This window comes from Galeopterus variegatus, unplaced genomic scaffold (genome assembly GCF_000696425.1).
Source record: "Galeopterus variegatus unplaced genomic scaffold, G_variegatus-3.0.2 Scaffold2185, whole genome shotgun sequence".
In the NCBI taxonomy this organism is placed as follows: domain Eukaryota; kingdom Metazoa; phylum Chordata; class Mammalia; order Dermoptera; family Cynocephalidae; genus Galeopterus; species Galeopterus variegatus.
Window position 1 is genome coordinate 60005 of NW_007728296.1, and position 25831 is coordinate 85835.

The 25831-nt window shown below is 38.4% G+C and overlaps 1 protein-coding gene and 1 pseudogene across 1 annotated transcript in view; both read left to right on the forward strand.

Annotated features, from left to right (window-relative positions):
- The window catches only part of LOC103597076 (fibrocystin-like), a gene marked incomplete at its 3' end in the record, with an annotated part of 308904 nt that overhangs the window by 54027 nt on the left and 229046 nt on the right, over window positions 1-25831 (forward strand). Inside the window, exons 5-10 of the mRNA XM_008580875.1 lie at window positions 1699-1890; window positions 5267-5392; window positions 8742-8798; window positions 9049-9179; window positions 17642-17754; window positions 19709-19814. Of these exons, the coding sequence (XP_008579097.1) occupies window positions 1699-1890; window positions 5267-5392; window positions 8742-8798; window positions 9049-9179; window positions 17642-17754; window positions 19709-19814 (725 nt within the window). The remainder of the gene's footprint in view (window positions 1-1698; window positions 1891-5266; window positions 5393-8741; window positions 8799-9048; window positions 9180-17641; window positions 17755-19708; window positions 19815-25831) is intronic.
- Window positions 5551-6341, forward strand: LOC103597075 (annotated as a pseudogene).

Here is a 25831-nt window from a genome sequence, read left to right on the forward strand (position 1 = left end):
TGGTGATGTGATTGGGTGTGGGAAGGTTGTTAGAGGTGGAGAGGGACCATGACCTCATCCCCTTCTATCTAACTCATCTACTCACAAATGTGTCATTCTGGAAAAAATGTTTGGATAACAGTGGGTTAGAATCCACTGACTGCCAACTTTAACAATTCTGCTGAATTAGGATCTGCTTTCTATGCAGACTCTCATGGTACTTCTCAGATCACCTTTTGCAAAACATTGCGTTTGAGCATGCTGTTAGTGAGACCATGCTTCTAGGCTTGAGCCATTACAGATCTGTTAGCTCCTAATGGAAAATATCCTTGATTTCATCACAAATATTAAACATGACAATATTCTTAAAATAAGTAACTCACCACTTCTTTGTGTGGAGGTCAAGCGTGGGAACAAGGTGCCTAAATCCAATAACAAGGCCTGGCCTTTCAAAAATGTTCTGAATCACTGGTGTGAATAGTCAAAATCATGATAAAGCCTACAAATATAAAATATCTCTTCATTCACTTCTTATAAATTCATTCTCTGGGTGTTAGCAAGTGACTGACTAAAATTTACCGTCAAATGATACATTGTTTTGGGCCGGCCTGGTGGCGCACTGCTACAGTGCATCGCTTGGGAGTGCGTCGGCGCTCCTGCCAAGGGTTCGGATCCCACATAGAGACCGGCCGCTCACTGGCTGAGCGAGGTGCGGGTGCGACACTGAGGGTTGCGATCCGTTGCCGGACATGAAAAAAAACAAAAAGGGAAAAAAAAAAAAAAAAAAAAGATACATTGTTTGGTATTATTGCCACTTCAGTTCTTTAGCATGTGTAATAAAGAATCTTGGACTTGCAGAAAGAGAAAGCATACATATAGGATTGTGGGGCAGAGGGGGAAGAAGGAGGGAGGTCAGGGATTAATTGGGTGGGGGACATGGGGAGTAATCGCAATTTGTGGTAATGAGCATCCTGATACTATCAATCTGACCATCACGTTCTAGGCACAGGTGGTGAAAATCAGCTTTGTACCCCATGAATATGCATAATCAATAAAATAAAATAAAATAAAAATTCAGGAAATGATTTCTTATCCTTCTGAGGTCCGTTCATACCACCAAATGCATGTGTCAACAGAAGGTGTCCTGGAGCCTGAGGTCACGACACTTTGCAGCAATAGTAGGTGTGTGTGATAGGCACATATAGTTTGCTGTCTTCCCTAGGGGCACAGCTGCGGAAGGAGGTGTTGGTGCAGGGGCTGCTCACTTACTTCTCTGGAGCTCTTTGCCATTTCTACAGTGGCATTATTGCCAAGTCCCCAAACTATTAAAACAGCACAGTAAATGGGAAACCCCATTGGACAGCTTAAGACTAAAAAGTGCTGTGATTACATTTAGTGCTCACATCTCTCCCCTACAATTTTCAGCCACAAGGTCATTTTATTGCACATTCCCCAGGGATCTTTTGGATTGAAATAAGCATCTATTTAGGTTGGATTTGTGGGTTATAGTGTGCCTCTTTGTGACAGTAATTAAGGTGATTGATTTGGGGGTTTCTGGAAATAATAAATGCAACATCATGTCCTAGTTATCAGATCTTTTAGTTAAATTAAACAATAGTGGTTTCTCCTAGATGCCAACAGTGCCTGTCAAACTGAGAGATTTGTTTAGAGGCATGTTCTACATGCTTTAAGTCCTCTGGACTTCATTCTGTGTTTCAGGTAATCTGCAACACTGTTTGTATTCCAAGAGTGAGAAGGTGCTGGGATCCAGGGATCTGGGGGCCAAAGTTATAGTTCAGTCCTTCACAGAGGAACCCAGCCAGGTCCAGTTGAAGGGAGTGCAGTTCCGAGACTTGGGGCAAGCCTTCCATAAGCATCTGAGCTCGCTCACTCTGGTGGGAGCAATGAGAGGTAAGGAGGTCCAGGTATATGACTTCTCACTTTTCTTTCTCCTCCCACAGTTAAGGCATTATATGCAGGTGGTCATGACAGGTGATATGTGGGTTTTGAGATATTCAGAGATGGATAATTGTTTATATTCTAGGTCACTGGTTCTCAAACTTTAGTATGCCTAAAGAAATCACTTGAGGAGCTTGTTAAAATTCAGAGTTATAGACTTTACCCCAACAAATTCTGGTCTAAGGTGGGCCTAAGGATTGATTTTTAAACATGTAAACTTTATGATTCTGGAACAGGTAGTCCAAGGAGTCCACTTTGAGAAACATCATTATACGTACAGCACACATGGGATGAACTGCACAATCCGTGTTTTAAATCCTGCTTCTCTCATTTACTAGCTTTCTTACCATACGCAAATTGACATCGAATAGTATAAATAATCAACACTATGGGAGTTCGGGAACAACAGAAAGCACTTTTATGTGGGGTTGTCCTAACTCAGAGGAATCTTCTTCCTGGGAACATGGAGGAGAATGGGCTGAGCTCCAGGTGCTTTTCCTGGGAACATAGAGCAGACAGATGAGTAAATTATGGCCAGAGCTGAAGATATAGGAGGGGAGCAGAAAACATCTAATCTAGGTGAGAACAACTAGGTGAAAAACAGCTCAAAACCATTAAACAACAACAAAAAAAAATGAGTTGGAGAGACATAGGAATAGCCAGGGCAAAAACCCAATGCCAGAAGCTGATATGCAGAGAGTCACAGAATTGGGGTGCAGGGGCTAAGTAATGAGGATGGCTGCTCCATTTCCACCCCTCAGCACCTCTAACACCTGCACATTTGAGCTTTGCCTTTGTTCATGAATATGGTGCTCAGGGGGTTTCAGAGGTTGATGCCTGACAAAAGACATGAGGACATACTCTGTGCTGCAGGTGGGCCTTGAGAGATGCTGGGACTTGAACAGGCAATGGCAGAGTAATCCTTGAGGTCATTGAGGGCAGGATCCTGGCTAGCCAAGTGCAATATTATTCTTCATTTCAAATCATCTGCATGCCAAGGATGTCTATTCTAATTTTCTAGGTCTCTTCATATGTGTGTATGTACATGTGTATGTACGTATATATGTATGTATGTATTTATAACACTCATTACGGGGGTGCCTTACATGGCCTCTTCCCTAGTATGTTGGGTTGAGTTGAATAATATCTTTGTGCCACTCTCTCTGATTCTTAGTCTCCTGCTGCTTATAATGCTGCAGTATATTTGATGCGGCAGCCAGCTCCAGTAAAACAGAGGGTAGTAGTCACATATGAGTTATCAACTGAACATAATCAAAACCCTCCCTCGCTCAAAATTTACTTAATCTACCTCCTGTTACCTCTACATCTCACTACCTCTGTATAAAATAGCTGTACTCTTAGTTTTTATATATTAGGTTTTATTTGAAAAAGGGAAGCGCCTAAAAAAAAAAGTTTAAAAACTACTACATTCGTACATTATCCCATGTAAATTCCCGTTAAAATGCAAATGTGTTTCCTGGGAGGGAAGTAACACATTAACCCAGAAAATAAAAACTTATGGCATGCTTGCCAAAGAATCTTCTACTGTTTTACAACCTGAAGCTCCTTATCCCCTGTATGGCCAATTACCCCCAGCCATTGAGTTAGAAGGCACTGGAATCTTTGCACAATAGTTTTAAAGGTTTGCCAATCCTTGAACTCCACCCATAAGAGCTATATAACCCCATTAATACTTACTGGGTGTTCAGATGTGCAGGCATATTCTGCTGGGGTGATACTGTGGTGCAGATTCAGAGTTAGGAAAAGTCTGTAACAGGCAGTGTTTCCTACAGGGGGAATATAAGTGTGTTAATTTGTTGAGGCAAATTTTTGGTGAATAATGTGAGAGTACCTGGTACTCAGGGAGGTGAGATTTAGGGGAATGTGAAGGCCCAGTATCTATGGTGACATTATAGATGAGAATTTTCTGGATAGTCTCTATATTAAACGTCAGAGTAATCCATTAACCAAAGTAATTTTTCCAATATTCCAAACATTTGACATTTATATAATACCTCTCTCACTACTTGGAAAAATACAAAACTCCTTTTTTAGGATTTGTAATTTATTTACTCAAATAATACATTTTTATTATTTTATGTCAGTTTCTTTCATCAGACTAAGGATACACACTTAGTTTTGTTCATCTTTATATCTCAAGCACAATGCACAGTTCCTAAAACATATAATTGATAGTCAGTAGGTATTTATTCATTGATTGATCCAGGCCACATAACCTGATTTGGGAGTCTTAGACTATACCTGTGGAAGCAGTGCAATGATTTTCCTAATGTCAATTAATTTTTGTATAGTAGAGAATACTTCCCCTTTAGCTTTATAAACTTACCCCATTTAAATGTGCGTCAGATCCTCTCATCAAGCTTTCTCCTTGTTTACAATTTGGAATAAGGATCTCTGGCTCTCTTGGGCAAAATTATTATTCCGTGGCAAGTTATAAATATTAATTCATAGCTCAAGAAAGAATGACCACATCTCCTCATACCAGATGCAATTTTCAAAGATCAAGGTTGATCAAGGTTTCAAGTATTAGTTAAGAATAATACTATTCACACTGTCCTTAACTTTTCATCTACCATATTGTGGTGAGAGTTGATACTGAAGTGGGTTGCCAGTTGGAAATCTTGACAGCCATGTGTTCTGTTGTGGCTTGGCCAGACTTTCTTTTTCTCAGATGCTTTTATTTTATAACACTTGATGCTTGGATTTCACCCTGTTTATCTCTGAGGACCATGAGCCTGAGTCGCTGATTATCTTGATTCAATCACTACTTCTAACTCTTTGTCTCTTGAGTTTCATTATTGTGTGGGAGAATGTTTTCAAGTACAGTATAGCTTGCTTTGGATATCATATTAGTCCATTTCTGTTGCTTATAATAGAATACCTGAAAGTAGGTAATTTCTAAGGAAACAAAATTTATTTCTTATCATTTCAAGGGCTGGGAAGTTCACATCCAGTGAGGGCCTTCTTCTGGTGCTGACTCTCTACAGCAGTGCAATGTATCACATGTCAAGAATAGCAAGAGCAAGAGAGCTAACCTTCTCACTAGCTCTCCTTATAAAGCCATTAGAACCACCTGACCACCCATTAAACTATCAACCCATTACTCCATGAGTGGATCAATGCATTCATAAGGACACAGTCCTCATGATCCAATCACCTCTTAAATGCCCCATCTTCCACCACCATACTGGGATCTCAGTTCCAACATAAGCTTGGGGGGATGTTCAAACCATAACAGATATGGTCAACAGAATCTGAGAAGCCTTTGAGGTTCATTTTAATTTTTACCTTACTCTTTCCTGTTCAGATTCCTATATACAGGGCTGCACAGTGTGGAGCTCCTTCAGTAGAGGCCTCAGCATGTACAAGACCTTGGGCCTAAAGGTGGAGAATAATGTATTCTACAATATTTTAGGCCATGCACTGCTGTTGGGTAAGTGAAACAAGCTTGTTTAATTACTACACTCTTGAGTAGAACACATAGTTTTTCACAAGGAATTCTACCAAAATTTTGAATTTCCAGTTTTTAAACACCTTGACTTCCTGATCATTAGAAATAAGCTATAGCCTTCTGGCTCTCTGAGCAGCACCATGGTGGTTGGCAAGAACAAGCACCTTACAAAAGGCAGGAAAAAGGGAGGCAAGAGGAAAGTGATTGATCCATTTTCTAAGAAAGATTGGTATGGTGTGAAAGTGCCTGCTACGTTCAATATAAGAAATATTGGAAAAACACCAGTCACCACGACTCAAGGAATCAAAATTGCATCTGATGGCCTCTAAGGTTGTGTGTTTGAAGTGAGCCTTGCTGATCTGCAGAATGCTGAAGTTGCATTTAGAAAACTAAAGCTAATTACTGAGGATTTCAGGGCAAAAACTGCCTGACTAACTTCCATGGCATGGATCTTACTCGTGATAAAATGTGTGCCATGGTCAGAAAATGGCAGACCATGATTGAAGCTCATGTTGATGTCAAGACTACCAATGGTTATTTTCTTCGTCTGTTCTGTGTTGGTTTTACTAAAAAGCACAGCAGTCAGATACAGAAAACTTATGCTCAGCACCAACAGGTCCACCAAATCCGGAAAAAGGTGATGGAAATCATGACCCAAGAGGTGAAGACCAATGACTTGAAAGAAGTGGTCAATTAATTGATTCCAGACAGCATTGGAAAAGACATAGAAAAGGCTTACCAGTCTATTTATCCTCCTCATGATGTCTTCATTAGAAAAGTGAAAATGCTGAAGAAGCTCAAGTTTGAATTGGGAAAACTCATGGAGCTTCATGGTGAAGGTAGTAGTTCTGGAAAAGCTACTGGGGATGAAACAGGTGCCAAAGTTGAATGAGCTGATGGATATGAACGACCAGTCCAAGAATCTGTTTAAAATTCAGACTTTTAATAGTGACAAATAAAAAATCCTGCTTAAAAAGAAAAAAAAAAAAAAAAGAAAAGAAAAGAAAAAGAAATTAGCCATAGTTTAAAATGCTTAATTTAGATTTAGTCATCACTTATTTGCTTACTAAACTTTACTAATAGGAAACTGATCTTTTAAAGGCTCAGTTCAGGTTAATGAATATATAATGGGAAGTTTTAAAGTTTACTGCCAGCAGTTTTCACAATAATTCTAAGTCGTATAAATATGTCTTTGTACAGTCTCACAGATTGTCAAATTTGGTTGTTGGCCAAGGATTTAAGAATCTTTAATTCTATTTTTAACTGTTTCTGTGGCTTGTTGAAGAAGTCCATGTTTCAGAATTGTCTAACTGGTCACCTGTTCTGCTTTTGTCTTATAAAGTTCAATTCCCTGGCAAAACCCAAAATTATCCTCAAAAATCTCAAATTGTATCATGTCACACTTCTCCTTAAACCCTTTGAATTTCTTATTGCTCTTAGAATACAGTCCAAAACTTAATTTAGCTTAAAATACCCCTTCCGTGATTTTGCCTCTGTTAACCTCTGTAAACTTGTCTTGCTCTTTCTCTCTCCATTTGTGCCTGTTGACACTGACCTATTTTATTTTAGTTCTTTTAGAAGACCACACTCTATCCTGCCTCAGGGCCTTTGCACAAGCTCTTTCCCTCTTTTCATGGCATTTATTGTCCTCTGCAATATCCTCTTCTCCAGAGTTCCAAGTCTAGTTCCTCTGTTATAGTTGTTTTAGCACCAATGAGCACTCCTTGATTTAAAATTATATGCCACATTTCTGATCATCTGGTTATTATGTTTTTACCACCAGATTTTATGAGGACATTGTCTCCTTAGCACTTAGCACAGTGACTAGTGCATTGCAGGTCAAATTATTGAAAGAAATGAATGAATTCATGAACAAAGGGTCTCTGATTATATTAGAATAAAAAAAGAAAATCAGAGATTTTTTACTGAAAGTAAGAATATAACTGTATTTGTTAAATAGTGCTTTATATTTAAATTAATTATGTGATATCAGTGGGAAAATGAATGTTTCATTTAAAAAAAATCTGTTGTGATTAAAACTACAAAGGTTCTAATCCTGAGAGAGAAACTGTTTAATAAGGAAATATGGATCACATAAACTTGCTTTAAAACTAACTCTAGGGCCGGCCCAGTGGCGCACTGCTACAGTGCGCCGCTTGGGAGTGCGGTGGCGCTCCCGCCGAGGGTTCGGATCCCACATACAGACCGGTTCCCGCTCACTGGCTGAGCGAGGTGTGGGAGCAACACTGAGGGTTGTGATCCCATTGCCGGTCCCGGTCCGGTACGGGCGCGACACTGAGGGTTGCGATCCGTTGCCGGACACGAAAAAAGAGACAAAAAGGAAAAAAAAAACAAAACTAACTCTAGCTCTAAAAGGCAAAGAGCTAAGGTAATTGAGGTGATCAGGTGTAGAAAACTCTTTTGACTAGAAAAGGATAGCCATGGGGAAGTCAAACTAACAGATGTAAGATTGACTTTATTTTTACTTTCATCTATGAAAAGGAAAAGGTGAAACCTCAAACAGAAATTCAGGAAGGTATCCTAAGAATATTATTTTAGCAGAAAACAATTATATGGAATAGACATTAACTAGGCAAGGAAGAAAACCTGCAGGAAGAATTTAGCCTTTGGTGCTTGTATATTGTGAATTATTGGCTCTTGTTATCTATTATGTTGTAAGTGAGAGAATTAAAATATGTGTTATTAGTGCATCATAGATAAAGAACTCAATCTCACGCATAATAAGTTTGTAAATCCAGACCCATAAAATGGCACTGGAAGCCCAGATACCAAAGACCTAGCAAGAAAGAGGTCTGTGGAGCTGCCTCCTTATTGATACCGCTTAAGTGACTACTCTCTCTCTGCATAGCATGGCCCATGCATGCTCTTCTATTCTTCTCTGTTCCAACCTGAGTGGTTTTGGTGTGAGAGTACCAGGTACTGTCCAGCCTGTTCCTCCAGGACATTCTAGATCTTCCAGGGGAAGAGGAGAGCATGCAGATGGTTGGTGGCCAATTCGAACAGCTAGGGATAGGGCTAAAGCTGACACAGGATGTGTGGCCTTTGACTGTGGAGACAGTCAGTTAGACTCCTCCTAAGAAGTAAAACGGAAGCTCTATTTCCCTGCTCTTTTTATTTAAAATAAACTTCTGATCCATGATACTCTAAACTAAAAAGTCCATATAAGCTGTATTTCCTTGTCTGGTTCATAGGTAAAAGCACAAAAACAAAATCAAAACAATCTGCACCCAAAGAAAAAATAGTGTTGTGGCATTGTTTCTTTCCCAGAGTGCATAAAATGTGCTGAAATAACATGGTCTTTTGTTCCCAGGGACATGGATGGAGACAAGATATACTGCTTGGAAGGCTATTCCTGGAAGAAAAAATGGTAAATATGTAAATTGATTTTAAATCTATTATAGTCCATTTAAAGTTGTTATATATTTTATAGATAGGCCTGATAGCAAGATGTTAGCTGTCTTAAATTTATGGAGCATACTAAATGTTATAAAAAATATATATATGTATGAAATGCATTATGTGAACTCATGTGTATTAGAATCAAGAGTGTTGAGTTGTGTTAAATTTTAATTATGTTTGTGAGTTTCCTGGGTTTGATTTATCTTTTTTTAAATTAGACTGGTCAGAACAGGGAAATATAATAAAAAACAATGTGATCATTCGTGTTTCTGGTGCTGAGGGACTCTCCAATCCTGAAATGTTGACACCGTCTGGAATCTATATCCGAAGTCCCACCAATGTTATAGAGGTAAGATTTTCAGCTCCACCAGGAAGGTCAGAGCTGAGTGGGCAGAAAGTTCACTCCAAAATTTTGTTGGAGTGGCACCATCAGTGGTATGGTATAAAATGTTTACATGCTGCACATTAGTATTAAGAAAATAATTTATGGTTTTGTGTTAAACAAGTGCTTTAGGATAAATGTAATCATTTGGACCAAAACAAAGCTATTGATCATTTTCTGGTCATTTAGATTAATGTAAACTAAAATGTCTTCCTGAGCTATCTGTTGTGGGTGCTGATTTTTGTCTCTCTTGATTACAATAACAATTACTTATTAAACCTCCACTATCTTACTATGTTAGTGTGGCCATATTGTTGCCCTTTAAGAGTGTTCAAAACTGAGTAATAAAGTGTATGACATCATGTCAGATTCCTGGAAGGTGAAGTACACTCTGATGACCTTGATATTTTAATCTCATTATTTAATACAACTTAACATTACTTTTCTCTTGGTAAATTTCTATCTAAACATTAAATTAATTTTGGGGGGTATAGTTTAACCATAGATCTGTGAGTGAGGAATGGCATCGGAGCAGTGGAAGGCCAATTAGTTTCCCATTTTCCAATTATTCTATCCCATGTCCCATGGATCATCCATGAAAGGGGCGAAGGGCCTCACTCTTCCAGGAAATTCCTCAGAGCATCTTCTGTGTCATGGCAATTATGCCAAGTTCCAGAGGAACTCAGAGGGTGAGTTTCTTTCTCGCTGATCATCTGTTTTTAATTGCCTTCAGCTAACTAACTCCTAATAAAAGTCGTGGTTATCTCTTCAACTCTCCTTAGACTTTTAATTATGTTTATTCCAAGCCCAACACTTACACACCATTTTAGGTGCCTAATGGGGGTGGCTAATATGCCAGTGAGGAAAGGAGGCAGAACCGCATCAATTGTAGGACACCAAACTCTAGACCTAGCACAACTGGCGCTGCATTTAACTTGTTGACTGCTACAGGACTTGTGGCACAGCTGTGCCAGAAAGAAGGAATCATGTTTTGTGTACTTTTAGGGTAGCATACTCTTGACTACATTGACATGCTTGGAGGAAAGCAAACCCCCGGGGTTGCCCAGCTCATCTTTCTGGGTGAAGCTGGAATGTCTTTGCCTCACTGGTAAGTGCATTGTATCCTGGATAGGTGTCCTGGCCACTGGCCAACAGCAAGAAGAGTCAAGCAGGCTATAGGTGCAGAGAGCCAGAGGGGCGTTGGAAAAGCTACTGGGTCATTGGAGCCCTTGCAGACTGACCTGTAGAACGATACCCACTCAGCAATAGAAAAATTGAGTCCACAACCAACTGTTCACTCCCCTCAGATGTCTTCCGTTTCTATTCATTTATCTTATTCCACTTATATTCAGTTTACAAAATTGAAAAAAATACAGTGCATGTGTTTTGAGAATGAGGTTTTAGGTTAAGCCGGTAACACAGATTCTTCTGTGTCAGGTATATTCCTGACATATTCGTCTGATGACCTCAGCATTCTGTAGTTCTCTTTTCATTAGCTTATTAGCTTTTAGGCCTTAGCCCAATGTCTGAAACCCAGTGCTTGCTCAATAAAAATTTACTGAATGTAGTGAATGAATGGATGTGGGTATAATTCAATAACCAAAGAATGAGGGGAAGAAAGAGGAGAGAGGAAAGTGAAGAATAATTCCAAGATTTCAAAATCATTTTGATGACTGAAAAATAACTTTAGTCTATGGCAGCATTTAGAGCCTTTTGGACTCATGTGTCAGTGTGAAATCTTTCAAAATCCAGTCCAGTTTTTTCTGCTGTGCCACTTGCTTTCTATGCTGTGTCTTTTGTATTCTTTTGTCTGGAATGTGTCATTCCTAAAGACATAGGTAATAACTGGACATATGTGGAAAAACCTAAATGTTGTGAGCCTCTCATGACCAACAGGCCAATGAAGATCATTTCAGTCATTGAGTAAGTGGTAAGTTAGTGTTTATTGAGTGTGTCCTGTGTGGATGATACACAGATTAGTTTGAGAAATATGTTTTATAAATATATCTTTATTCCAAAGGGACAAAGGAAGGACACAGCAATAACTATATGTGTATATGTGTGTACGTGTATGTGCATATGTGTATAAGAAGTGAGATGGAAAGAGGTATAATAGAAAAATCTGCCTTCCCCCTACATTGTTCTGGTATTTGAGAGAGAGAGAGTTCTTTATTCCGAGGAACTGTTTCATGGGTGGTGGCTTTTAGATCCCGTTATGTGAATGGTTCAGGGTTGGGTTACCCCTTAAAGAAATATACTCAGACCTGTGTGTCACTGTATTACCATGATTAATTAGGATTTTTCTTTCTTGCTACTTTAAACTTCAAATTTTGAAATGATTTCAGACCCACAAGAAGTTGTACAAATGTAACAGAGTGTTCCCGTGTGCCCTTCACCTAGCTTCCTCCAGTGACAACATGACCATAACTATAATCATGGAAAAGTATCAAAGCCAGGACATTGGCATTGGTGTGATACTATTAACTAAACAAAAACCTTTATTTAGACTTAGGGAGGAGGGGTGGAGGTTTCGGTAATTGGCTACAATAATCAACCACATTGTATATTGACAAAATAAAATAAAATTAAAAAAAAAAAAAAAGACTTGAAGAAGATGGCCTAATCCTTAGATCTGGGCAATCAGCCCTGAAAGCCTGAAACTTCTCTCCCCACATACGTGAGTATGACCTTGAAATCTCTGACTTGGCAGGCAGGCAGGGGAAGAAATTCTTAAATCTGTGCAATGGTTTGTGGTTTTATATTATTCCCAAATTTCTCTGACCCAGAGGCCTAGAACCAAACTCTTAGCCACATCGTAAAGAATTTAGCTTGGCTTCCATCAGCCACCTTTACAGTTCACTCACCTTCAACCCTGCATGATACAAAGGAATTTCAAGTGTGATATTCCTTTTTAGGTTTCATTTGCACAGGTGGTCTGCGTGTCTCTCTGCCCAGGCTGCAGCCAAGCCAAGTCCAAGGCAGTTTCTCTGAGAAGCAGAACCTGAGCATTGTGCTGCCTTGCCAGTGAGGACTCATGCGTGATTCCCTGTTTGAGTCTCAGGGGTATTTTTCTGTACACTTCTTAGATAGGCCTTTGCCATGTTTTCCAAAAACAGATCAGTGGTGGTTCTTCCATGCATCCCCTGTTGGTCTTCAGAGCACTCCTTGCCCAGACTTTCCTCCCTCAAAAACTCCAGCAGCTCAGTCTTTGACTCCTTTTACAGAGGTTCCTTATTATCTGTCCAGAGGTGCCACCTTCCCAGGAGACATAACCTATGTGAACCTGTTCCCATTCCCTTCAGCTGGGAAGTCTTTGCTCTCAAGCAACAAGGCCCTGCTCACTTCCAGAGCTTCAGAGTGTCCCATGTTTATGTAGGTATTGAAAATTTCTTCTGACCAGATTCCTGTTCAGAACAGTCTGTGGAAAAACCCTAAAGAAGAGCCCTTTGGAGATATCCATTTAATTTGAGGGGAATTTGTTCTGGTTTGTGAATCAATTTTGTAAGGAATTCTGTGTTTAAAGGCCCAACTTCAGTTCTCTAGCTCTCTGCACTCAATAGGTAATGCATATTTAAGAGCTGCCTGAAGGGTTAACTCACTTTTTTTTAAAAGCAACTATAGATGTACACCTCAAGGAGCTGGCTTACTTGGGCCGTTAATTTCTCTCTGGAATTTCTCTTGCTTGCGTGTCCATAATACATTGACTTCTGCAAAGAATTGATTTCCACACAAAATTCCCTGCTTGCCTTAAACCCTTCCCTGCAAGCCGCTGGCTGCCTGCATAAATATGTAGTTTTTCCTCGCAAATCATTTGTAGCATACCCAATTGGACTTGAGAGTAAAAAGGGCAGGGAAGCAATGTGATCTGACTGTTCAAGTGCTTCTATTATAAGAAAAGTGAGTCTTATTTGCTAACAGAGGACCAAAGTTGCAATCTCCTGCCCAACTGTAAATGCACTTGGAAAGTGTTTCTATGTGATCACTCGTATGCTCCATAAATACTAATGGTAGCAAGACAGATGATTCAACAAATCCATTAATTCATTGAAGTACATGCTTTCTGAGCACCTGTGCTGGCAAGGTGATGAATAAGAATGTAGCCCTTGGAATATATTTTTGAAATGTTGGAATCTGTCCCCTCCTTGTAGTATCTCAGTAATGAACTAGCATTTCATTGGTTACAAAATAGAGATGTGTGTACAAATGAGATGATCACTTTTAGCCTCTAGAGCACATTTCTAATTGTTTATATACTTGAAGAAAAAGTGGGTGTCTAAGAAACCCTTTTCTTTGACCCTTGGTTGGTTCTTATATAACAATGGCCTTTCCTGTGGGTCGTAAGTGTGGTAGAGTCACAGCCATATAGTGCAGGCTATTTGGAAGGTGGAAATATGTACTTGTACTGCCCTGAAAAGGTTTTAGTTGTTGTCTTGTCCATTTTGTGCTGCTGTAACAGAATATAACAGGCTGGATAATTTACAATAAATGGAAATTTGTTTGGCTTATGGTTCTGGAGGCTGGGAAGTCCAAGAGCATGGTGCCAGCATTTGGAGAGGGCCTTTGTGCTATGTCATTCCATGGAAAGTTGGAAGGGCAAGTGAATGCACAAGACAGAGACAAGATTGAGGCCAAACATCTTTTTATTAGGAATCTACTCCCAAGATAACAAACTCACTTTCATGATAATGGCATTAATTCACTCTGTCCTCACCTCTAATCACCTCTTAAAGGTCCCACCTCTTAATACTGTCACAATAGCAATTAAATTTCAACATGAGTTTCTAAGGGGACATCCAGACCATAGCAGTTGTGTAATCATGACTGAGAACAATAGCTATGGTATTTCTTTGTGAGTCTATGAGGGCTGAAGAGATATATTAGGCACTTGTATTTGTCAACTTGGAGACAGTGCTTCCTCCTGACGTCAAGAACTATGAGCCATATATTGTTTTCTAGCACAAGAGAAGAATTGAGATAACTGATTTAATTCTATTTTTTTTTGTGGAATGTCTAATGCTAGATTTGATTGTTGAAAAGCTGTAAACATCCTCCTAATAAAGACTATTAGAGTATTCTTATTGTAATTAACCATATTTCAGACTTAGGTTAGTTTTTCCATCAAAATTTGGAGATGGGATACTAGAAAGTAGGTATGAACTATTTTTAATAACACTTGGTTCCAGTGTAGACTATAGACCAGGATATCTCAATGGTAGTATTGACTTTTGGGGCTAGATTATTCCTTGCTGTGAGGGGCTGTCCTGTGTATAGCAGAATCCCTGCTCTCTACCCAGTGAATACCAGGAGCATTCTCCTCCACCCTCCAAGTTGTGGGAATCAGAACAGTCTCCAGAGATTTTTTTCAAATGTTTCTTGGGGAACAAAATTATCCCTGGTTGACAACTTTTGCTCTAGCCTAGGCTACCCCAAGATCATTGAAGTCTTATCCATGGACCTGATTTCCTGAAGTCATATTAGCATCTTTAATAGTAGTTTAACTCAATATTCAATGATATCCAAAAGTCACTTTGGCTGAGTAACATGTGGTATATGAGACAGTAGCCAGTCTTCATTAACTTTATGTCTGAGCCTCCACAACACTCGATCCCTATAATGCTAGAATTTCACAACACTTATCTTCCTTAAATGTACTCTTCAAAATGTCATGTCTTCTTTACGCTTATTACTGGGAAATGTTCCATGTCCTTACCCATGTGTCTGTTTGTGCACTCTGAGCTGAGTATGTTTTATTTCCATGTGGTGAGTTTGGAAGGGATTTTAGAGTCTCTGGATTTTTTCTGTAAAAAGATCAACTCCTTAGTTAAATCTAATCTGAAAAATGCTCTTCAATTTTGGGAAAATCTATACTTATGTAGCAATATCAAAAACTACCCCACTCTTCTCCACCAGCTTATCTGGTGCCTGAAGGTTTAACTCATTTTATCTGGTGACTACAGATGCACAACTCAAGGAGCCAGCTTACTTGGACAGTTAATTTCTCTCTGGGATTTCTATTGCTTGGGTATCCATGATACATTGACTTCTGCAAAAATGTTCAATATGTGTGTCCACTACTGGGGAGGCCACAGCAAACGCCTGTTCTGCCCTTGACCTGGTGACAGAACTTTGCTTTGAACTCTACTGTTTATGTTTCTTCACTTACACCCTTGTTGTTTAGCTTCCTGCCTCTGGGTCCTGCCTCTACTCTTCTCCCCAAGACTACAGTATCTGACATTTACAGGCTTGGACTTGGATGGAATGGCTCTGACAACTATTTGCTCTGTGACTTTGGGAAAGTTACTCAGCATCTCTGGGCTTTAGTTTCTTTGCTGTGAGATTGTGATAATAATACATAACTCAGAATTTTTGTGAAAATAGATGAGACTTTAGAAGGTGGTACTTGGACTGTAGTAGCTTCCTTATAAATCTTCATTATGAATATTATTGTTATACTTGGTCATAACTTAAAAAAGATTAAATACTTCTAAGGAAAAGGAAAAAAAATCAACACAAATATAACTTTCACTGAGCTGGATAAGCTTTTTGCTGGGGATCTAGTAAAAGCTTCCCGCCTTGATTTTCTGGGTCTCTGTCCTTCAGTTTTCAGTAGTGACTTCCATTTACAGTGGGTTCCCAAAGCAACCCATGGCAAAATCACCAGGAAATGGAGCCTTTCTTGTGTCTCTATCCTCTTTGAACATCTTCTCACACCTTTGGTAACTAGATAGTACAGTATTACTACCTCAGTCACCTCTAGGGAAGTAGTTTTCAAAATGAGGGCAGAAGAGCACCTGTAGTAGAGCTCTCAGAGCATCTAATGTGCTCTTAGATACTCAAGAGTACAGAATACTGTCCCTCATCCCTTCATCATCATACCACTACCTACAAATCAGAGTATCTGGTGCTAGGGCCTAGAAATCTGTTCTTATATATCTCCAGATTAGTATTGGCAGGTAAAATATAGCATACCTGGTTAAACATAAATTTCAGACATACAGCATATAAGTTTTCAATCTAAGAATGTCCCATAGAGTAATTGGAACATACTTATACTAAAAAAAAAATTTTTTTTTAATTTGAAATTTAAATTTTACTCGGTGTTCTGTGTTTTTATTTGCTAAATCTGGCCATTCTGCCCTGGATGTCCACAAAGCTTAATAAACTGTTCTAGGAAGACGCTCACAGTGTAATCCCCACTGAGCCCTGTATGGAAGCAACTGTTACACTAAAGTGGTTTTTCTTTTCTTTTCTTTTTTTTTTAAACTTGAAATTGATTCAGATGTATTTATGGGGTACAGTGTGTTGTCTCAATACATGCATATATTGTACAATGATTCACTTAGGGTAGATAACATATCCAAAATCTGAACATTTATCTTTTCTTTGTGGTGATTACAGTCAAGATCCTTTTATCTAACTATTTAGAAATATACAATATAATATGGTGATAGTCAACTCTGTACCCTACACATATGTATAATCAATTATGTTTCAATTAAAAAGAAAGAAATATACAATATAATATTATTAGCTCTAGTCTGCCTAGAACACCAGGATGAAGTTTTGCTTTTTAAAGAAAGGTATTTAATGCCTTTTTGGGTGGCACAGTGTCACAATCCTCTCTGCTCCCCATTCTCTTATCTGTGCGCTGATGCCACTGTTTGGGATGAGCTCTCCAAGTCCTGTAGTGTGTGTTTCTGGGACTGAATTACTTTTAAGGAGAAAACCCCAGGCCTTCTTTGTCTCATACCATCCAGCCTGTGTTAAAAACTTGGGTGATCAGGGTCGAACCATGTGGGAGCCTCTAAGACTCCCTTATTCCATGTAGCACAAGGCTTAGGCTCAAGTCTTGTGAACATATAAAAGACATAGATAGTAAGTCCTATAAAGAAATATTAAGGTGATTTAATAGTCTAATTAGGACAAGAGTACCTTGAGGAGATTTGAGTTATATTTGAATTCAGCCACTATGTCTCAGAACTCAGGCATGGCTATCCATTCATGTGACGTTCAGCTCAGCCAAATCATTGATTTGTTCAAAGGATTGGAGAGAACACTTTGGGTAGCCTTAGCTTCAGGGTGTGCCTTTGCTTTGGAGAGCCACTGAATATTCTCCAATATACCAAAGAGAAGAGGCTTAGATTAGATGTCACAAGTAAACTTCCCACTGTGGAAACTTAAAAGGAGACTTTAAAATGAGATACCAGTTATGGAGAAGGGCAATAGTCTAGTGGAGCTACCTGCAAAAAGGTGATTAGAGCATTTTTGATTCTGAGGGGGAAAAAAAAGAATGCGAGTCCATAACAGTTTCAATATATCTTGACAGGAAGTGATTAAAAACACAGACAGAATACAAGTAAGAGTCTTTCTCTCCAGCATCCTTACCATGTGTGGAATAACTATGTCCTAACTAATCTTAATTTTTGCAGGGGAACAGAGTGTGTGCTGCTGGTTATGGCTACTTTTTCCATCTTGTGACCAGCCAAGCTTCACAAGCTCCACTTCTCTCCTTCACTCGGAACATTGCACATTCTTGTACAAGGTAACTTTGGGGAAATTCATCTAGATTTTGGGTGTAAGGCTCATGATTTAGCATTTTCTTTTGTAGACTGCTTACAAAGAGGGCATAACTTTTGGCATTTATTTGAGATTTGATGATGCTCTTGTGTAAGTATGTTTTTAAAACCACTTTATTGAGGTATGATTGACATACAAAAAGCTGTACATATTTCATGTATACAATTTGATAAATTTGGGGATAAGGATACACCCATGAAACCATCTATGCCACAAACATATCCATCACCTCTAAAAGTTTTCCTCCAGCCCTGTTTATTACTATTATTGTGGTAAGTACACTTGACATAAGATCTAACCTCTCAGTAAAATTTTTAAGTGTACAGTATAGTACTGTTAACTACAGGCACTTTGCTGTATGGTAGATCTCTAGAACTTATTCATCATGTGTAACTGAGACTTTGTATTCTTTGGTTCATACCTCCCTGTTTTCTCCTCCCCCAGCCACTGGCAACCACCATCTTATTCTCTGTTTCTATGAATTTGAATATTTCGGATTTCTCATATAAATGCTATTATTTAGTATTTGTTCTTCTGTGTCTGGCTTACCTCACCCAGCACAGTGTCCTCCAGGTTCATCCACATTGCTACAAATAGCAAGATTTTCTCCTTTTTTAAAGGCTGAATAATATTACATTGTAAGTCTACATCATATTGTCCCCATCTGTTTATCTATAAATGGATGTCTAGGCTGCCTCCATGTCTGGGCTATTGTGAATAACTGTGTAAGCATTTTGGATCATAAAAGTTTGGTGATGAAGGAAAGAGAAAGGAGTCACTTGAGAACGTGGCAGTACAGAGTGCACCTTTTGTGGGTGGAGAGAATTCAATAGAGAAAACAATTAAACTTGCAAGAGATTGAGAGCAACTGGTAATGCATAGCCCTGGCAGGCTGGCAGGACCAGGCCCAGGAGCTGAGAGGAGAGTTGAGCCTTGGAGAGGAGGCTATTTGCTTGTGACCTGCCCACTGAGATGAGAAGAAACTTGTTCAAAGTTCTTGGTAAATAAGGGCAAAGTCATCTGCTAAGAGCAGGACATAGGGAGGCAAGGTGAGATGGGGAAAAATGCTGACTCCAGAGTCAATCAGGCCCTGATTCAAATCTGGACTCTACTCCTAGTAAATTCCTTTTTTTCTTTTTTTTTTTTTAAAAAAAAAATAGAGTCAGATCCCTAATTTGTAAAATGGTGACACATCTACATTGAAAGTTTGGTGTGAAATTTGAGATGATTTATATAATGCACCATGGAGAACACCAGTGATATGGTAGGAACTCAGTAATTATTAGCTGTAAATAGTTATGATAGAAGTAGTATCAGTAACAATGCTATGATGGAAAATGATAAGAACAGTGGAGTAGGGATGATGAACAATTGCTAAGTAATGTTGAAGTGCCAGCTGACGCTGCAATTAGTGCATGTGCAATGAAATTATCCTTTGTTCATAAGTTTCTATCCAGCAGCTCTTGTCAGTCCTGGAATGTGAGGGAAGAACATATCCAGAGGACAGCAATGGTGGGGCATTTCAGGTAGAAGAACAGAAGTTGAAGGTATTACAGGTGCTGTTGTCCACTCTCTAAGAAAGGGTAAATTTAGAGGGGCTGATAGAATAGCAGAGAGTGTGACCTCAAGGGCCAAAGGTGTCCAGACTCCTAGGAAGAGGATGAACCTGGAGGCGGGGGAGGCAGGGCTGATAGGATAGTAGGGGATGATGACAGTCTGCATTTTGCTGCTATTCAGGAGCAGGTCACAGAGGGTAAGGCTAAGGGATGGACAGCAAAGGTCAGAAAGGAGGGTCACAGTTCTTATTTTTCTCCATTCTCCTTATTCATTATTTTTACTTTAGTATTTTCCACTGAGAAAAAGTGGAATGTTAGAAACATAGAAATTGGCTTAATTTTATCCTTTGTTTGACTTTCTAGGTGTGGTCTCTTTGTATATCCTAAATTTCAGCCACCTTGGAATAATGCCTCTGGCCCCACTGTCTTCCAAAACTTCACCGTTTGGGGAAGTGCAGGTGGTGCCCAGGTAAGTTTCTTTCATTTTTTAAATTAAAATTATTATTTCTTTTTCTTTTTATTAACAAGTCACTTGTTTTCTAATGGCAAGTTATTATGCGTCTATTTAAAGGGGGATGATTTACCACTGGGAAAAGCATCGCAACGTTATCACAGTTTTAAAGAGTGAATGACATCATAGGTGTGTGTAATAGCTGTTAAATGAGCAAATTTCTAGTCAGTAATTCAGGGTTAGGTCATTTCCTCTGTGGTGACTTTTCAGCAGCCCTAATAGATTTTATATAATGATTATATATATTACATAATTGATTATCTATAATAGATTATCTATATTACATATAATGAATATAATGTATTACAGTAGATTATATCCAATAGGATTATAGAGATTTACAACCAGGATGGATCTTAGAGGTCATCCATTCCTCCCCTCCCATCCCTACCTAGAGATGATAAATTGAGTCTCAGAAAGTAAAGGGACTTGCAAGGCACACACAGTTGATTACTAGCACAATGAGGTGCAGAATCCATATTCCAAATTGTGTGCATGTTTGGTACCCCTAATATCCTGGAAAAAGCACTGTTCATCATTGGAACACAAGAATTCCAGCTTACGGTGCCATTCTTACTTTAATCAATAAGCTGAATTTTCTTCTATTTTTCCTCAAAAGAGAAAAAGGTTCATATTTAATCATTTACTTTTCATTATCACATGATTTTCTTATAAGGAAACTTCGCATGCTCACTATTAACAACATATAAAAATTATCCAGGGTTTGCTGTTTGATGCTAAACAGAGAACACTGCATACACTTGGTCTTTGCCACTTAGAAATCTGGAGCCTAAGCTACACAGATGAATAAATATGTTTACAGAGCATTCAGAAATAGAATAAGGGCCGGCCTGGTGGCGCACTGCTACAGTGCGCCGCTTGAGAGTGCGGCGGTGCTCCCGCCGAGGGTTCGGATCCCACATACAGACCGGTTCCTGCTCACTGGCTGAGCGAGGTGCGGGCGCAGCACCGAGGGTTGCGATCCCGTGGCCGGTCCCGGTCCGGTACCGGCACAACACTGAGGGTTGCGATCCGTTGCCGGACATGAAAAAAGACAAAAAGGAAAAAAAAAAAAAGAAATAGAATAAAAATATATAATTGTGTTATAGTAGGAAAGTCAAACATTTATTTTATATATCTAACAAGAGGAAGATGATTGTGGATGAAGAAAGCCCCAAAGTATTTAATTGGGGAAGCTAACAGGAAAAATTCCAATTATATTTAGTATTTTGTTCTCTTTAATTTTACCCTCAAATTTGACCAATCAAAAAGTTCAAATAATGAAAATACTTTTGGCACTTTACTTTTATGAGGAAGAAAGAAGAGGAAATTGAATAACATGATAGCAGGGAGTTAAAAAGATAACCTTCCCCAAAACAATCTTGGAAAAGAAGAAAGAAATAAGGGGAATTACCCTTTCCTATTTCAAAACTTACTACAAAGTAACAGTAGTCAAGACAGTGTGGTATGAGCACAAGGACAGACATCTACACCAGTGGAGTGGAACTGAGTGCCCCAAATAAACCCACGCATCTATGAGTGCCCCAAATAAACCCACGCATCTATGATCAAGTGATTTTTGACAAAGGATGCCAGCACCATTCAAGGGGGAAATAATTGTCTTTTCTACAAATGGTGTTTGGAAAACTGGATAGCCACATGCAAAAGAATGAAGTCGGATCCTTGCCCAGTACTCTTTACAGAAATTAACTCGGAGTGGGTCAAAGAACTAAACATAAGAGCAAAAGCTATAACTCTCTTAGAAGAAGACGTAGGGGTGAATCTTCAAGACTTTGGATGTGGCAAAGGATTCTTAGATATGACACCAAAGGTACAAGTAACACAAGAAAAAAATTGGATCTTACCAATTTTAAAATTTAGTGCTTCGAAGGATATCATCAAGAAAATAAAAATACAACCTACAGAATGCGAGACCATATTTGCAAATCATATATTTGATAAAGAATTTGTATCTCAAATATACAAAGAACTCTTACAACTCAATGGTAAAAAGACAAATGACCCAATTGAAAACTGAGAAAATGATGTGAACAGTCCTTTCTCCAAAGAAGATATAGAAACGGCCAAGAGCACATGAAAAGATGTTTGACATTACTAGTTATTAGGGAAATGCAAATCAAACTTTAAATAGGGTAGTCATTCACTGGAGTATAATAAAAATGATAAGTGTTGGTGAGAGTGTGGAGAAATCGTAACCCTCATACACTGCTGGTGAAAACTTAAAATGGCTAGCCACTTTAGAAAATAGTGTGGCAGCTCCTCAAATGAGTAACCGTAATGTTACCACATGACCCCTCAATTCCACTCCCAGGTATATATCTAAGAGAAAAATAAAACCAACATATACATCTCCACACAGAAACGTGTACACAAATGTTTATAGAGGCATTATTTATAATAGTCAAAAGGTGGAAATAACCCAAATGTCCATCAATGGACAGATGGATAAAGTATGGTATATCCATACAATGGAAAATTATTCAGCCACAAAAAGAAATGAAATACTTATACATGCTACAAAATGAATGAGCCTTGAAGACATGCTAAGTGAAAGAAACCAGTCACACAAAACTACATAGTAATGATTTCACTTAAATGAAAGTACAGAATAGGAAAATCTACAGAGACAGAAAGATTAGTGGTTGCTTAGGGCTGGAGGGTAGGGGCTGGGGCGGGGGTTGGGGTAGAATTAGGAGTGATAGCTAAAAGGGTATGAGCTTTCTTCTTGAAGTGATGAAATGCTCTAAAATTGAGGTGTTGGTTGCACATATCTGTGAATATATTAAAAACATACATGCGGGTTCAGATCCTATATAGGGATGGCCGGTGTGCTCACTGGCTGAGCGCGGTGCAGGCGACACCAAGCCAAGGGTTGCGATCCCCTTACCGGTCACAAAAAAACTCCAAAACAAAACAAAAAAAACCATTGAATTATAAATTTTAATTAGGTGAATTGTATGGTACATGAATTATTTCTCAATAAAATGTCTTAAATAAAGGTAACTGCCTATGTGTATAGCCATGCAAACTCTTGGGTGTTCTCAATTCCTATCTGTGTGACCTTGGGAAAATCTCCTAATTTCTTCTTCCTTATTTGTAAAATGGAGATAGTAATGGTACCTAAACGATAAGTCTGTTTTGAGTGTTAAATAAGCACGTGAATGTAACGTGACCAGAAGATCTTTGTGGATGCTTAATAACATTAGCTGTTACTATCATCATTGTTAGTGAACAGGACGGGGTGGTAACAGACTGATGTTGATAATGATGTCTCTGGAAATTGTAACATTGAGAAGTGGCTTCTGCATTATCAAAAAGTACATTGTGTTTAAATTTCATGAAATTTCATTATTTTTGGTCATTTGGACGTGTCATGTATATAGGTACTTGAACACAATATTCCATTAGGTAAAGTTCCTATATTTTTCTTGTTGGATTAATTCATTTTATTTTATTATTAATTTTTAATTCACAAAAATTGTATATAATGGTTTGAAATATTATATGTTGTGAAGTGGCTAAATAGAGCTAATTAACAGATTCATTACCTCACCTATTTACTTTTTTTGTGGTGAGAACACTTGAAATCTACTACCTTAGTGATTTTCAAGAATACAATGTATTGTAATTAACTATAGTCACCACTTTGTACAATAGGTCTCTTGAATTTACTTCTCCTATCTAACCGAAATTTTGTATCCTTTGACCAACATCTCACCAATCCCACTGACCCCTACCCTTAACCCCTGGTAACCACCATTCCACTCTCTGCTTCTATGAGTTCAATGTTTTTAGATTCTACATATAAGTGAGATCATGTGTTGTCTCTCTGTGCCTGGTTTATTTCACTGAACATAATGTGCTCCAGGTTCAATCATGTTGTTGCAAATGACATAATTTCCCTCTTTTTAAAGGCTGAATAGTATTCTATTGTGCATATATACCACATTTTTAATCCATTCATATGTTGATGGACACTTAAGTTGGTTCTGTATTTCGCGTATTGTGAATACTCATAAGGTTGCAATGAACATGGGAGTGCAGATATCTCTTCAACATACTGATCTCATTTTCTTTAGGTATAGACCTAGTAGTGGGATTGCTGTATCATATGGTAGTTCCTATTTCTAATTTTTGAGGAACCTCCATACTGTTTCCCATAATGGCTGTACAAATTTACATTTCTGCCAATGGTGTGCAAAGATTCCCTTTTCTCCACATCCTGGCCAACACTTGTTATCTTTCACCTTTTTGATAATAGCCATTCGAACAGGTAACAACATTCTCATTATGGTTCTAATTTGCATTTCCCTGATGATTAGTGATATTAAAAAGAAAATTCCTATTGTGTATAAACATAAGTTTATATCTATTTGATGGTATTGACAGTTAATATTTTTGGACATTTTCTCATTTAATCATCTTAACCTTTGGGAGAGGTGTACCATTATTATGCTCCTTTTATAGATAAAACAATCTAGGGAGATAAAATATTTGCTAAGTCACACAGCTAAGAATTGTTGGATTCCAATTCAGGCAATCTGAGCCTTCTATTTACGTGTTAATAAGAGTTGAGAAAAATATCCTCTCTTTACTATATGTCATACATGCAGAGTGATTCCTTTGGAAAAGGGAGAGAAAGGTGAGAGCACACTATAAAAATTATTTATACTGCAAATAGGTGCATTTTGCTATTGTATGTTGTTTCCTTTTTAAATTTTTTTAAATTTTTCATTTTTCTATTATACATACATATGAGGAACAATGTTGATTTTCAATAATCGTGTAGAATGTGTGGTGGTTAGATCAGTATAGTTAGCTTATTCATCATTACAATACACAATCATTCTTTGTGTCCATTGACCAATTCCTCACTAGCCCCCTCCCTCTCACCCTCTCTTCCCCTTTTCCACCTCTAGTTTTCTAAAAGTTCAACATATTACTGTGATTGTTTTTTTCTTTCTCTCTCTCTTTATTGTTCATTTATGGATTGAGCTCCCAGTTATGAGTGAGAACATGCGGTATTTCTCTTTCTGTACCTAGGTTCTTTCATGTAGGAAAATTTTCTCCAGGCTCATCCAAGTTGTTGCAAATGGTAGAATTTCATTCTTTTTTTATGGCTGAGTAATATTCCATTGTGTAGATATACCACAATTTCCTTATCCAGTCATTCATCAATAGACATTCAGGTTAGTTCCATTGCCTAGCTATTGTAAATAGAGCTGCAATAAACATGAGAGTGCAGGTATGCCTTTAACCTGATGTTTTCCAATCCTCTGGATAAATCCCCAGGAGTGGAATTGCTAGATCATATGGAAGTTCTATCTGTAATTGTTTAAGGAACCTCCATACTGTTCTCCATAATGGCTGTTCTAATTTACAGTCCCACCAACAGTGCAGGAGGGTTCCTCTCTCTCCACATCCTCACCAGCATTTGTTTTTCTCTGTCTTTTTTATAATAGCCAGTCTAATTGGTGTGAGGTGATATCTCAGAGTGGTTTTGATTTGCATTTCCCTGTTGATTAGTGATGTTGAGCATTTTTTCATATACCTGTTGGCCATTTGTATGTCTTCCTTTGAGAAATGTTTATTCAGCTCCTTTGCCCACTTTTTAATTGGATTATTTGGTTTTTGCTCTAAAGTTGTCTGAGCTCTGTATATTCTGGATATTAATCCCTTGTCAGATGCATTTTTTGCAAATATCTTCTCCCATTCTGTAGGACGTGTTTTTACTCTGTTGATTCTTCCCTTTGCTGTACAGAAGCTTTTTAGTTTGATATAATCCCATTTGTTTATTTTTTCTTTCATTGCCTATGCTCTTGGGGTGTTATTCACAAAGTCATTGCCCAGTCCTAAATCCTGAAGTGTTTCCCCTATGTTTTCTTCTAGGAGTTTTAAAGTTTCAGGCCTTATATTTAGGTCTCTAATCCATTTTGAGTTGATTTTGGTATACA